At 40.4% G+C, this 14,645-nt stretch overlaps 1 protein-coding gene across 8 annotated transcripts in view; it reads left to right on the top strand.

Moving 5' to 3' along the window:
- LOC114564985 (FYVE and coiled-coil domain-containing protein 1) overlaps positions 1–14,645 on the top strand; it is a 48,930-nt gene that overhangs the window by 9,939 nt on the left and 24,346 nt on the right. For 4 of the 8 annotated variants that reach the window (XR_003693871.1, XR_003693870.1, XM_028592735.1 and 1 more), the window contains exons 8-18: positions 29–2,455; positions 2,800–2,892; positions 3,240–3,358; positions 3,575–3,742; positions 3,840–3,980; positions 6,134–6,342; positions 6,537–6,678; positions 7,562–7,666; positions 8,650–8,860; positions 9,941–10,050; positions 10,205–10,305. Coding sequence is in view for 6 of the 8 variants with exons in the window: in XM_028592735.1 (XP_028448536.1) it covers positions 29–2,455; positions 2,800–2,892; positions 3,240–3,358; positions 3,575–3,742; positions 3,840–3,980; positions 6,134–6,342; positions 6,537–6,678; positions 7,562–7,666; positions 8,650–8,860; positions 9,941–10,050; positions 10,205–10,280 (3,801 nt within the window). In the remaining 2 variants the exon portion in view is untranslated. Of the gene's footprint in view, positions 1–28; positions 2,456–2,799; positions 2,893–3,239; positions 3,359–3,574; positions 3,743–3,839; positions 3,981–6,133; positions 6,343–6,536; positions 6,679–7,561; positions 7,667–8,649; positions 8,861–9,940; positions 10,051–10,204; positions 11,534–14,645 lie in introns of those variants that run through there. The other 4 variants (XM_028592733.1, XM_028592736.1, XM_028592737.1 and 1 more) reach the window with 2 other exon arrangements.

Below are 14,645 nucleotides of genomic sequence, written 5' to 3'. Positions count from 1 at the left end.
AATCTCTGTTGTCCCATTCACTAACCAGGCGCAGGAGTTTCTTCCAATCCCAGACTTGAGTCAAAGTCTCCTGGGTGAACTAGGGGAACTGGGGGAACCGTCTCCTTGCAGCATCGCAGAGAACCTCCGCATTGAGCTCGACCAGTCGGAGCTCAGACAGCAAGAGCTTCTGATCCAGGTTCAGGAGTTCGGGAAAGAAGCTACTGCGCTCAAAGGTGTGGTTAAAGACCTTCAAGGCCAGCTGTTAGCAGTTCAGAAGTCCTCTAGCCACTCTGTATCTACTGCAGCCCAAAGTAACCAAGAAACAGAAAATCAGGAGAGAGCAAATCACCTTCAAACCTGTAGGGAAGCAATAAACAGTGAACTTCACGACAGACTCACAGCTGCTGAGAACAAAAATATGGAGCTTCTTTCTAAGTTGGATGAGGCTCTCAAAGAAAAGGGACAACAAACCGCTAGCTATTGCAACTCGGCCTGGAAAATCCAGGAGCTCCTGGATAAACAAAAGACCACTGAGGAGGAAAGGTTGGAGGTGAAAAGAGAGGCTGAGGACAGGACCAGGCACTCTGAGCGTTTGTCCCAGGAACTAAAACTCAGGGAAGAAGAGTTGAGGAACAGTGAGGAAAAGCTGGCTGAAGTAACAGCCCGAGCTCATGACGAACGTGAGGAGGCACTCAAACGGTTGGAGGAGCTCCAAAGTGCAGTCAGGCGAATTCAGGGGGTGCTGAGTTTGAAAGAGAAGGAGACGGGGAACTTGAGAGCCCAGCTTCAGGATTTACAATCATCACTGGAGTGCAGAGAACGGCAGGCGGAGGACCTGAGGAAAAGACTTCATGAGGAGAGGGAAGAGGTAGAGCAGAGATGGAGCATGAGTAGTAGCCAGAATGAGGAACTGGAGACCCAGCTCTTGGATCAAAGAAGAGCCCTAAAAAACAGAGAGAAAGAGCTTGCCGTTAGTTCAGAGAGAATCAAAAATTTAGAGGAGCAGTTGGAGAAGCTAAATGTTGAGAAAGAAAATCTGAGCTCGAGACTTGCTGATAATGAAGTTGTTTTCTCTGAGAAAATTGAGGACTACAAAACCAAATGCAGCAATCTCATGGAAATAAACGCTAAGCTACTCCAATCAGTTACGAAGAGTGAAGGGAGCATTACAGAGCTGACTGAGAGCAGGGAAGCCTTGTTAGAGCAGCTAGCTTCTCTTAGGGCTTCTGAAAAACACTTAAAGGGCCGAGTTGAGGCTGCAAAGATGTGTGCGGAAGATCGAGAGAAGAAGCTCCTAGATGAAAACCTGCATTTGGAGGAGACGGCCCAGAAGACGCTTATCCAGAAGGAAGTATCTAATGCTCAATTAAAGAAGCTCGAGCATGAGAACAGAGAGCTTTTTGAGGTCCAGTCCTCGTTAAATAAACAGTTAGCCACAACTCAACAAGAACTGGACTTATTCACTGCCAAAGCTGCAAAGTTGGACCAGAACCTCATTGTGTCCCAAAGAAGCCAAGCAGAGTTACTTGAAAAACTCCAAGAAACTGAGGCTAAACTGAAAGAACAGACTGTTGAATGTGGGCGTCTGCAAGTTAGAGCAGAGGACCTGGAGAGCAGGACAGAGGAGCTGCACAATGAAAAAGGAGCTGCAGAGAGCAATGAAAAAGTGCAGAAGCTTCATGATGAGCATCAGACATCCTCAATGGAAACCAAAGAGGCCCCGTTCAGACTAGTTATCGCTGAGGCTCAACTGGAGCTCAATCTAAGGGAGGTGCAGCGGCTCCAGGAAGAGGTGGTGGAGCTCAGGGCTCAGCTTCTAGCAGGAACTGAGGAGAGGATGAAGGTTCAGGCACTGCAGGAGGTGACCGAGTCCTCTAGAGAGGACCTCCGTGTCTTAGCAGAACAACTGAAAGCCCAGGTAGAAGAGCTAAATCGCCGGCATGTGGATGAGATTCTTCGATCCCGGGAGCGAGAGGAGGCTCTTATGCGGGAGCGTGACGGAGAGGCTCAGGCTCGGGCAGGTCTGGCTGCAGAGGTGACTGCCTCCAGAGAGGAGCTCAATAAACTGAAGCTGGGTTATGAAGCCTTGTGTCTGGACAACAGCGAATCCAGGGAGGCTCTCCATAGAGCCAACACCGAAACGGCTGAACTTGGTGTGCATGTGTGTATGCTAACTGCTGAGAATGAAGAGGCTCGTCTGCGCTGGGAGGGCTTGTCAACGAGGCTGCAAGAGCTGGACGAGGAGGCAGCTCAGGAGGCAGAGAGGCTGAATACTTGCATGGAGCAACTGAGTCGGGAGAATCAACGGCTCCTCGGTCAGCTCCATAATGACGAGGGTTTGTTGGCCACCAAGCAGGAGCTGCAGGGTAAGCTGCAGGAAGCTGAAGCTGTGCAGGAGACGTGCCAGGAGGAGATCCAGGCACTCCGCTTCCAGTTTAGCAGCCAAGCCCTGAGCTACGACAGCCAGCTCCAGGTCAGCCCCAAACAGCTTAGCTAAAGAAATGTAGCATGCTTTAATGTATTAACATTAACAATGCTGAACAACAAAATTCAAGCTCATTTCTGCTGTGAGGAAAAGCTTTTGTGTTGTGCATGTACACACGGATTTACAATTCCCTGCTTACTACAGTGTAGCTAGCCTGTCCTCTCTGCGTAAAATGATTTCTCAAGAGTACCCTGGTTTACTAATGTGCACGTAAACATACTGCTTGATTGTTTTATGTTGGGTAACATCAGCGGAGCTACTGTAATACCTACATTTTTACCATATTTGCTGAGTCATCAATTGATGAATTTGTGGTATGCATTATCATCCAGACTGTGAATCAAGAGTTACAGGAAGTGAAATTACAGCTGACGACGGAGCAGGAGAAAGTGGTTGACCTGGAGAACAAATACAAAAAGCTAGAGGTGAGAGGATATACTCATTCTAGATCTGCTTAAAAGTTTGGTTCTTTATCATTAGCATGTTAATCTGGCCCCTGTCTAATCACTAAAGCAGCCCAGCGATGTTTTATATTATGGCAGTGGAGGTAGTTTTAGGCAAGGAAATGAAGCTGTTAAACTAACTTTTCAACACTGCAATATGATAACAAAAGGCATATATGTGCAGCTCTGTGTATTTGTGAGTCTAGGATTGTTAAATAAAAAAAAAAAAGAAAATCCAGTTTTATATTTCTGCATATGAAGTAATCATAACACTATGGTCACAAGCATAATAATAAAATAATGTATTGCTTTTGCTTTACTGATTGCAGGCTGAGAATCAGAGATATTGCCAACAGATTGAGGAGAAAAACATCCAGATGGCCGATTCTGAAAATCTCATCCAGCAGAAAGAAGATGAGATGATCCATCTGAAAGGGAATCTATCAAGGTGAGATACTGTATTCATAATCACACATTCTGGACTGAATTAGAGCTCTGTGAAAAATGTTTTTAATCCTGTGTGTTTAGATCAGAATGTTTATTTTTCATTTAGCACGCCTTATCTAGGAATTTGATCTACTTGTTCTGAACAATGGTTTGGTTTGTTTGGGACATATCCTGAATCAGCCTGTCTATGTATGTATGGGTGTATGTGTGTATGCAGGTCTAAGGATGCTCTAGCAGTGGCTCAGCAGACCTGTCAGGAGATGAGTGAAAATCTACGGAGAGTCACACAGGACAAACAAAGCTTTGATCTTAGGACAGCCGCTGAACTCGATGATCTTTACCGCACCAAAATCAATTTGGAAGAAAGGCTTGTAGAACTCATCAGGTATAAACATACAGATTTACTCTGATCCACCATTGCTTAACATGCTTGCAGTGCACCCTAGTGCATATACAAATGTGATTGATGGAGCTCTCTGCAGGGAGAAAGATGCACTGTGGCAGAAGACAGATGCCCTGGAGTTTGAGCAGAAACTGCGGGATGAGGAGACTGAGAGGGACGTCAACTACTGTCTGGGCTGTCACAGTCAGTTCAGCTGGTGGCTCCGCAAGTACAACTGCAGGTCAGATGGTCCTCTGTATATTAGGGGTGGTACGGTTCATGAAAAAACATCCGAACCGTTCGGTCCGCTTGTCTCGGTTCGGAACGTGTGTGTGCTGCACGGTTCGATGCATGCGCAATGTGGCCTTGTGCCCGTCAGGTGCCCCGTATGTGTCAGTGTTTTTCTCTTTTGTGCGAAAGAAGAGATGTTAACAAGTTAGCAACAAAACGTACAGCGAAAGACCGTGCAAAACATTTCAGGCTGTCATGCCAACCTGTATACATTTTAACATCAATGTACGCTGTAACGTTTTTTCACTCGCTGAAGCGGCTGCAGTTTAGATCCTGTCGGGTCTCTGCAGCGGGTGGGGCTGCTCAGTTCTCCCCGCGACTCACACACACGCACACGCGCACACACGGTGGATGCAGGAAAAAACGGAGAGGAGACGTAGCCTATACAGGAGGGCCTGACAGCTACGGTCGTTATTGTAAGTGCAATGATAAGTCCAATAACTACTTTATCAAACCGTATGTGTGTCCCAGCCCAGGATAGGAAATGAACTAACAATGTAAACTGTTTTTATGTTTAACGTATTCTGACTTATTCAAAAGACGGAGCTTTAAGAGTTCCTCTCTTTTTCTTTTAAAGGATACATTTTTGTAAGAGCTACACTGAAGTTGGCAGTTTGATAAATGCAAGTTATTTCAATTGATATTCTGTAATATTTCAATCTTCATGTGCAAAAAAAAGGCACATAAGTTCCTGTAGATGGCAATACACATTCTCCTTTTTTTTGCCAAATAAATTTAAAGCTTGTTGAAATCACGACAATGTCTTCCCTCTTGCTGTATCTAGCTTTCCTCAGAGATGGTCTTAATAATGTGCTTAAAGTCAAGTCAAATTCAGTTTGTGCATGATTAGGCTACATGATATAACTATATAATTATTTAATACTGTATCCTACATTGTGGATAATTAAGCTATATACCGTATGCTAAAGTATATTTCTGGAGTGTTAAAGATTAAAAGAAAAAATAACAAGAACCGTACAGAACCGAAAACCGTGACCCTAAAACCGTGATACAAACCGAACCGTGGGTTTTGTGAACCGTACCACCCCTACTGTATATTAAACAAATATACTATATCTATTATATATCACTAGGTCAACCAATAAAGCTAATGTCAATGGTACTACTTTTAAACTAGTAGTGTAATGACAGTTTTTCTCAATTGCTAAAGTAATGTAGTTCTAAAAAACATTAGGAGCAATTACCACATCAATTTATTCACAACACATGTACAGTATGTAACATTTATACACAAAACTTGCTTAAAACATTTCACTCAAAAGTAAATAAATTCATCATCTGCCACCGAAATGAAAATTCTCTTTGTGATTGTTTCGGTCAAAATAGTGAAATGTCACAGGAACAATAACATTTCATTTCCATATTTCACTTCACATTTAGACTTACCAGCTGTAACCAAATAGTGAAGACAGATAGCCAATTCAGTGGTAGTTATCAAACCACAATAACAGTACAAATGTCAGTTTCTGGCTCCATATCCAGAAAATGTGGTGCATTTATAAAAGTCAGTCTCACTCCATGTAGTGTCAATGTATTTGAGTAAAGAAGGTACTGGAATTGCATCTGCATTCCAGAGTTTGATTCAAAGCGTACCAAGACCACCTCTTCAAGGAGGTCTCGCTACGCTTGTTTGGTCCGCTTTTGGTCTGCATCCGAGTGTGATTGCTGCATTCACACCTGCCCAAACGAATCTCACCAAGGGGGAAAACTCTACTTCACTTCGGTGCGATTCAACCAAACTAAATGAGACAGGTGTGAAAGCCCCCTTAGATACGTTGACAATTCAAAGATCAAAGCTGAAAACTTAAGGTGAATTGTGCTTTTTCTGTTGTGATGTCTAAACTTTGGAGCAACTTTATGCAAAATCTCAGAAATGGTTAAAAAAGTAATTGTAGCAGTCTGTGTTTTACATATTGTTTTATTTCATGTCTCTTTACAAAAATCTTTGTAGGAATTGATTTGAAACATGCTCTCAAAGCTTTGCCTACTTACCTATACATTCCTCTCTACAGTAAAATATTCTACATTTCAAAATGATAAGCAATTTTTACTCAATCTCACTTATGATATGTCTGTTCCCAGACTGTGTGGGCGTCCCTTCTGCTACTACTGCTGCAGTAACACAGTGAGCACCCAGCAGGGTGGCCCCAGAGAGCGCTGCTGCAGGGACTGTTACAACCAGCACAGTGCAGTAGTTGAGCGTCACCCACAGGAGGAAGTGACTAACAGCACACCAGGGACACCTTTCAGTCGTTTGCTGCATGCTGGAAGAGCAATGACGAGTGTTTTAGGTAACAAAACACACACACACACACACACACACACACACACACACACACACACACACACTGAAGTACTGTGTCAAATGCTGAGGTAAATGCACACTTGCTTTAGATTGGGGGGCTATTAGCAACAGCATACACCGTACAGTAAGAACAGAGTATAAAATGCAATAATGAACATGGAGCTGATGTTTATTTTCTAGGAGCAGTTGAAGGTGACAAGTTGGATGATGGTGTTTTTGACATCATTTCAGAGGAGGAAGTGAGTGGGGTCTATGACAGTGACTCCCTCTCTTTTGCCACTGCCTGCTCTCCTGGACACGGGCAGCAGGGGGCAGCACAACTGTAAGTATCTCACGTGTTCACTCACGGGGAATTGAGACTGTGGCACAGAGAGTGTCGAAGACATTTTTCTAACAAAAGATTACAGTCGATGATGTGATGAATCCAATCTGGTAACTTCATGCAGCATGGAGGGAAGACCTGGAACTGGTGTTCTCTCCTTACTTTCAGAGTGTCTTAAATGTCAGAACAATGTCTTTTTCGCCTGTTCTCAAAACAATGGCCCTTTTAATGTTAACTCTAAGTTGACTGTCAGATGACTCTCGTCGGACAACCACACATGGTATCATAGGCTTTACCAAAATCAATACATTAAGTACTAAATCTAAAATGTTCATTTCACATGTTAATTTGAGCCAGTAAACCAGGAATGAGATTTTAATACCAACCACAGAAACCTATTTTCTATTTACAACATGTATGCACGCCATAACATTCAGAAAACTGGAAATATTAACAGCAGTGAATAGAAATTCAAGACCATGATCTTAAAAAATTAATGAACATTAACTGGAAATTGAAGTCATAATTCAGTTACATTCTCTTTTCAGCTTTAGCAGTTTTCTACATACGTAACCTAAAAAATTAATCATGCACGTATTTGCACTTTGGCATTTCCTCTACAGCCGTACTATGTGTATACTTTATTTTTTTCAAGGCCATGTGTATGTGTTTTTATTGTATGTGTACTGTGTGATCCACATCAAAGACTAATTTTGTTTGCCTTGATACTGTAATGTTTTCTTGATTAACTTTTTGTTATTTGTACAACTTTGAATAAGAGTGGATGTAATTAGATATTTTGGCACTTATTGTAAGTGAAAATAATTTCCCACATATTGATAAAAATTATGTATAAATATAAAATATCTGTCACTCTTTCTAGAAACAGCAGTGCCAGTGCAGGAGACCTAACATCAGAAGATACGGAGGACCTCAGTGCTGCAGTACAGGATGCAGAGATCTGTCTGCTAAAGTCTGGAGACCTCACGTGAGTTTCACATGCAGTTAAAGTGGAAAAGTTGTGTTTACACGTGGATGCTTCATGATGTTTTTTTTTTCTAGTAAAATCAAATTAAAATGGGAAGTGAAACATGAAGCTAATTCATGTGTGGCATGGACCACTTTCCTAAATGTTACTTGGTATGTGTTGTGGGACTTTTGGTTCACTTTTATTGTAATTTGAAGCAGGTTTGTTTACGTAGTGAGTGTGGAGAAAGTTTGAGGTTTCTTTTGTTGCCTGACTCTTTAAAGTGCCGTTGAGCAAAGCGTTAAATCCTATCCCCAAAACTAAAATATATTGTGACTTTTTAGTCTGTAAGTCTGTTTACAGGACTTTGGGAGTACTATTGCATATGTGAACAAAGTTGATTACGCCTTTTGTGGCTCCAGAGGGAGTTGTGTAAAATTTGATGAATTAATAGCGTGGGTTGGGGCTGAAGACTACAAGTTTGAAAATGTCAAAAATCTTTGGGTGCGGAGTTCAAAATAAGTGAGGTAACCAGACCTCTGTAGTCAATCATCAATCAATCATTTAATCAGTCAATCAATCAATCAATCAATCAGATTGCACATGTCACCACCATCCAGTGTCAACCACAAAAAGCTAAACTAATTTTTGTAAAATAGACAATGCAGCATAAATTTTTCAGAGCTGACGGAGAGGCGACTGGAGAGGTCCGCTACTTATTTCTGCTTGAGGCTAAGACACAAAGCTACATAAGCCACTACTAGCATAACGCACCTGAATCTCCAACCAAACTGTCAGTGGTCAAGATGCATTGTAGGTAATGTAGGCACCAGGTTTTGACAAGGAAGAAAAATAATGCATGTTATATAAAAAAAGATTGTGTGTCTGCTGCATTGATTTTGATCCTTTTTTTTTTTTTTTTTCACATAATACACAAATATACAAAAACTATATGACAATATTGTGAACTTTCTTGTATTCTGTTTTTATTCCCTCTGCTGTAGACTCTCCGTCCACTTCACAGTGAATGACATGTCAGGGTTTGGGGACAGCTCCCGAGAGCTCTTCATCAAGTCCAGCTGTTACAGCACCATCCCCATCACCATGAGTGCTCCTGGTCCTACTGTCTTCTGGACGTTCACTTCTGAACCCAAGAGCATTTACTTCAGTGTGGTCTACAGGGAGAGTACAGAGACTCCACTAGAGCAGGCCAAGGTGAGACACCAGTATAATGTGTGGATACACTTCACCAAAGTCAATTGGGCAGCACAATATATCATTGTTGTTTTTTTTTTTTTCCATCATTGCGATATCAACTGGCACAATATACACATTGCGAAAGGCTGCGACATATCGCGAAGACACTCAGAGATTTGTGTGTGTTGAGCGAAAATATCAGTAGAAAACTGCACTAAAATGTAACTGTTATTCTTTTTTTTTAGTCATGCCTTTTATTTTCAATTCAATGTTCAATTTGTTCAATAAAAGAATGTTGTCTTTTAAATTCAACAAGCAATTTGTTGTATTTTAACAGAATACTGAAAGCAGCATAAATGCAGAGCTGGGTACACATTAATATCTGTTCATTTATTGCAAGTGATATGGTTATTGCAGTATTCAACGTTATCGCATATTTTCCTTATATCGTGTAGCCCTAAAAGTCAACCAAACAACTGCAAAATGCACTATTTGCGGGAGGATTTAAGTCCCTTGCTTAAATATTTATCTACCATCCATCATGTGGGAACTCGTGTCATGTTTGATAACTTGAGGATAATGAGTGCTCCGCTCTCAGCCTACTGTCGTGACCCATCAGATTCTGTGACCTGTAGCAGTGCAACAACGTGTTCCTCTTCAGATGTATTTAGTTAATATTTACTGAATGATATTTGCTGTTGGTTTTATTTCTGCAGCTGTAGCACAGCCCCCCAGTGAGGAGCAAATGCCATTTTCCCTCACAGAAAAAGGAAAAATTAGTCAGGACAGGGTTCATGAATGTCACAGAGCAGTGACTAAATATGTGGTGAAAGCCCAGTAGACTTTTTGCGGTTTAAGTATGATTCTGAGTACAATAAAAACAGTACAGTCCCAACCAAACAAACTACCTAAAAAAGATTTGATAAGCGGATTCTCAACTGGCTTCAGATTCGATAAAATGCTATTGATTCCCATCCCCGCATTCTCTTGTCATTCTATCACCCTTTTTAGGGTGTCTGTACCCACTATATGCAAAAATATATTTCCCTGCTGTGGTTGTACATGTCAAACAGGATTTCAATCCTTTGCTCTCCACAGGTCTTGATCCCACTGACTCGCTGTAACTCTCACAAAGAGACAATCCAGGGGGAACTGAAAGTCAGAAACGCTGGAGAATACACACTAATCTTTGACAACTCTTTCTCCAGGTCAGTCACTGTGTGCTGTAATTCAATAATTCTTTGTTTCATATGAGGGCTTTGTGTGTTTGCTACAATTGCTAAAATGTTTGCATAGACTTCAAAACTAGACAGGAAGAAGCAAACATTGAGTAAACATTTATCTGTTTTTCCTGTTAATTAGGTTCATCTCAAAGAAAGTGTTGTATCATCTGAGTCTAGACAAGCCTGTGGTCTGCGATGGAACTGACCTCCTCTGAACATGACCGCAATGATGAGAAACAGGTGTGAAACTGACTTTTGAAACATTAAGGGTCTTTAAGCTCATAATTTCAAGGCGACTGGTTTGGAGTCTACTGACGTTCACCAACCTCAATGAAAGGTTACAGAATTTAAAAAACATCTCTCTCAACTTGCAGGTTGATCATGAGATGTTGTAACACACGGCACGCTTTAGTGTCGCGTAGCGTAGAGACGTGCCTGATCGTGTGCCTGGCCATTCATACCGGACGCATATTTCTACGCGTGTGTGTGTGTGTGTGTGTGTGTGTGTGTGTACAGGAGGAACACACCGTGCGGTGTGTTCCTCCTGTAACAAATCATAAGTTTGGATCATGAGAGGCTGAAAACAATGAAGTAAAACAATGTTACACTATTGAATGTGAGCATGCACTACCTTTTATAAAAGACTGACATAGTTTAAATGTAGCATTAAGGGTATCAAACTTCACTCCGAGATGACTGGAGGATTGTTGCATATTTGAATGTGAAGAACTTGGTATGTGTGCACATACAGGTTTCTCAGCACCTTTAGATGTAGCTCATGTAGTCAGCTTTTGTTACTGCATCCTTGCAGAACTAAAGCTGTATTTATTTTCTTTGGCATGAAGTGCAATTGATTGATAAATCACGGTTTGTTCCCATTATTTGCCTCATCTCAAAGTAAGTACTACTACTATCTTTTGAAAATGGGATTAATGTGTTCTCTGCACAGAGACAAAAAAACAAAGTATATTCCCAGCTAGGAGTGGGAGATATGGATCGGTATGTATATGGTGTGATATCAATAGTCATCATGATTTAATAAATTTACCAGAGATTTGAAGTGAGAAAATGTTTAAAAGAACCAGACAGAAATGTCTGTTTTTGTTTTTGATCTAGGAAATTAAATGTGACAAATGATCACATTGAAGCAACAAAAAGAAACAGTATTGCCATGAATCATGTCCTGATTATTGATTAGTAACATTACCCACAATGGCCTAATACACCCAGAGATATTAAAGGGAGGGCTACCACTCTACAAACGGTTTAGCTAAATCTTTGACAAAATACATCGTTGCACAGGATCTATTGTCATATTTTTCAACAATGGAAATATTACACAAATGGGAGAGAAAATGGGAGGAAATGAGGAGACTTATGTTGAAAACGACTACTTAAAGTGAAAATATAACTCTAATTTAACTCTTACCTTAACTGGATTTGTTTTACATGCTTAAATGTACCATTAGCACATTAGTTACCATTGAATGTTACTAACTCTTTAAATTGGCGTGTTGAGCTCATGCTGTTATTGGTGGAGAAACTATTGGTGTCCAATGCATGTACTGTAATCTGTTTCAAAGTTCATGCTCATTTCACAGTCAGTACTGTATCTTCAAAATCATTGCCTTTTCAACTGTCATAAATTACAAGCAATGGAATTGTTGTGTTTCAATCATGATAAAGCAGAACAGGAAGAAGTAGGATTTCTGCGGAAACATGCTTTAAATCAGAGTTTCTGATGATTGCAGTTAAAAATGTCTATGCATGCAAACACTAAGAACATGCAGGTTTCCCTGACTTAACCCTCGAGGGTAATAAGAGGGAGCACCTTTTGAAATCTAAGTTTCAGTGCTTTGAATATTTAGTTTTTACTTAAATTTGAATCGTCACTCATGTTTTGTCAAATAGTGATGATTTGCATGAGATTTAGTGAAGAGAGGAGTTGTAATGACATTTTCTCCCTACATGCATAAAGCCTTTAGATGATTTTGATGTTCTTCAATACAGTTGTTTACTGTTGCTGTGTGATGTTCTAAATACGTTGTGCAGTGTGTCAAACAAAAATATGAATCTCCGTACAGCCTTCAAATAACACAAGTCCAAAAATCCCTTTTATACTTGTCTTATATGGACTTTAATTTAAAGGCTTTAATGTTGAAATTGACTTTTATTTCTCAATTGTGTCTTCACTCCATTCACACCATTTGATTATACTGACTTAAATATACTGAAACATTGCTTTGCTATTCAACAAAGACTATTTTCAAACCTTTTGTAAATTATAACATGACACAAGGAAGAAGATTAGGAAAAATGAAACGTTTTATACATATTCAAGTAAGAAGAGTGATATATTGCCAAATATATTGGAAACATTTGTCTATTTATTTGTTCTTGAATAGGAGTTTCTATTTAAAAGCATTGCAGAAGGACTGCTGTAAAATGCACTTTTAAAAGGGCTTTTTGTTGGTCTGTATCCCTTGAGCCTTCGTGCCAGTTGATGAATGTTTTTTTGTTTTTTTCCATTTGTATCTAGAGTGTGTGATTGTAGATGTTTACTGCTGGATTTGTCAAAGGGAAGCTTTCACTCTTTGTCTTAAATGATTGTGGACAAATGTTTTATTGAAATAGCATTTACATATTTTACAGCAGATTACAGCATTTTAAGATTTATAATAGAATGGATTTAAGATCATTGATAAATAAATAAGGATTGTGTGATAACTCAGAGTATGTGCTGATTAATGTACTGTATCTGCAATATATTACAGTGTGTGATCCTTTTTGTCCTCACAAATTTTAATTTGTTTATGGCCAAATATCTGCAAAACTATTGACATTCCCATCAGCCTCTGCTGTACTTTTTGTTTGGTGCTGATAAGCACATTTTTGCCTGTTTAACATTAGCATAAATATCATTGTGAGCATGTTACAGTAGCATGCTCATGTTAGTTAGCATGTGGCTGAAGGCACCGTTGTGACAAATGGCTACGTTTATGTTGTATCGGAGTTATCGCAGTTATGAGTTTCGAAAGGCTCTGATATATCTGACTTAGGCACTTAAAAACATAATGAGTAGGATTGGTCAGTTGCGGTTTGAAAACACAACATTCAAAGTTGGCCCCTCCTCCCCGGCTCAACAAGGGTTACGGGGCTCGTCAGCATGTGAAAGCCAATCCCAGATTCAGTCTGGTTTTAGAACAAGCTTAGCTATATATTTAGGGTTTTTTCCGCTGTGTCTGCCATTTTCTTAGCTTCCTCTTGGATGCGTGCCTGCGATCTGGAACATTGTTGCTACATCTTTATAGAAGTTGTTGCCCAGAAACGTCCCAAACACAGTAAAATTAGAAAATGCAGGCAGAGGGCAGGGTCTCTGCAGATTAGACCCCACCACACACTTAGTGAGTCGTAAGTATTGATTGAGAGAGATTATTCTTATACATTGTTTTTTAGAAAAATCCTACTCATTGTGCCTTTTTAATAAGCTGTTGACATGGGGATCTTTCCCATCTCTATACGTACAAAAACATCTATATAACGTGTATAAGAACAGCTTTACAGAGCTGCTAGCCTACTTGTGCCCTATTTTAACGATCTAATTAAGCGCACGGCGTGAAGTGCAGGTGCATTTAGGGCGTGTCGAAATCCACTTTTGCTAGTTTGACAGCGGAAAAAAGGGTCCGTGCGCCAGGCACATGGTTGAAAATGGTAGTACTTAGTGGTAGTACTTAGTACTTAATACTTAGTTTATTAATTCATACGTGTGTTTTGATCGTAACATGCAATAATCCAATCCGTGTCATCTCTCATTCCCTTTAAAAGCCAGGCTCGTTTCTACCTATTTTTATTTGTAATCTTTTGCATGTTTGTGTGCTGCTGCGCTTCTGTGTGTGTGTGTGTGTGTGTGTGTGTGTGTGTGTGTGTGTGTGTGTGTGTTTGTGTGTGAGACAAGCTTGGTGTGTGCGCACTGTGCATATGCCTACGCGCATTTTACTAATGCACTGTTAAAATAACAATGAAATGCTACGTTAAGCAATACGCCACGAATTCACCTGAACACAACACCAATTAAAGTTGCTGCCAATTTATTTTTTGCACTGCATTGTGGGACGATGTTGTCCATCAGAAATCAGTTTTAGTATGCAAACTGACTTTTTTTATATACTTCTTTCTACCACTTTTCCAGTGTGAACACACTACACACTCAAAACTTGCTTAGACTTAGTGTGTAGTATTTGGGACAGAGCTAATGTCTTATTTTAAGAATCACATTGCGAATGTGTATGCACACGCTTGCTTCCTTCCTCCTCGCCTGCTTGTGTTTTTCTGAGGAATCACTAGTGTATCGTGTGTGTGTGTGCACAAGGTATTGTTCTTGCAAGGTGTCTCTCTCAGATATAGTGTTTTTGTTGCAAAGGCGATTCTGTTTCTCAAGGTTAATGATCTCATTGTAAATCATGTCACATCCACTTCTCCTTCCTCCCTCCACGACTCTTTCCCATAACACATAAGTGCACCCACTCGCACACTATATTGTAATATGATGAAAAACATGCCTTAACCTCTCCCCTATTCAG

This window comes from Perca flavescens, chromosome 12 (genome assembly GCF_004354835.1).
Source record: "Perca flavescens isolate YP-PL-M2 chromosome 12, PFLA_1.0, whole genome shotgun sequence".
NCBI classification, from domain to species: domain Eukaryota; kingdom Metazoa; phylum Chordata; class Actinopteri; order Perciformes; family Percidae; genus Perca; species Perca flavescens.
The sequence above is the reverse complement of the archived record's forward strand: the minus strand, read 5'-3'. Positions and strand labels throughout refer to the sequence as shown.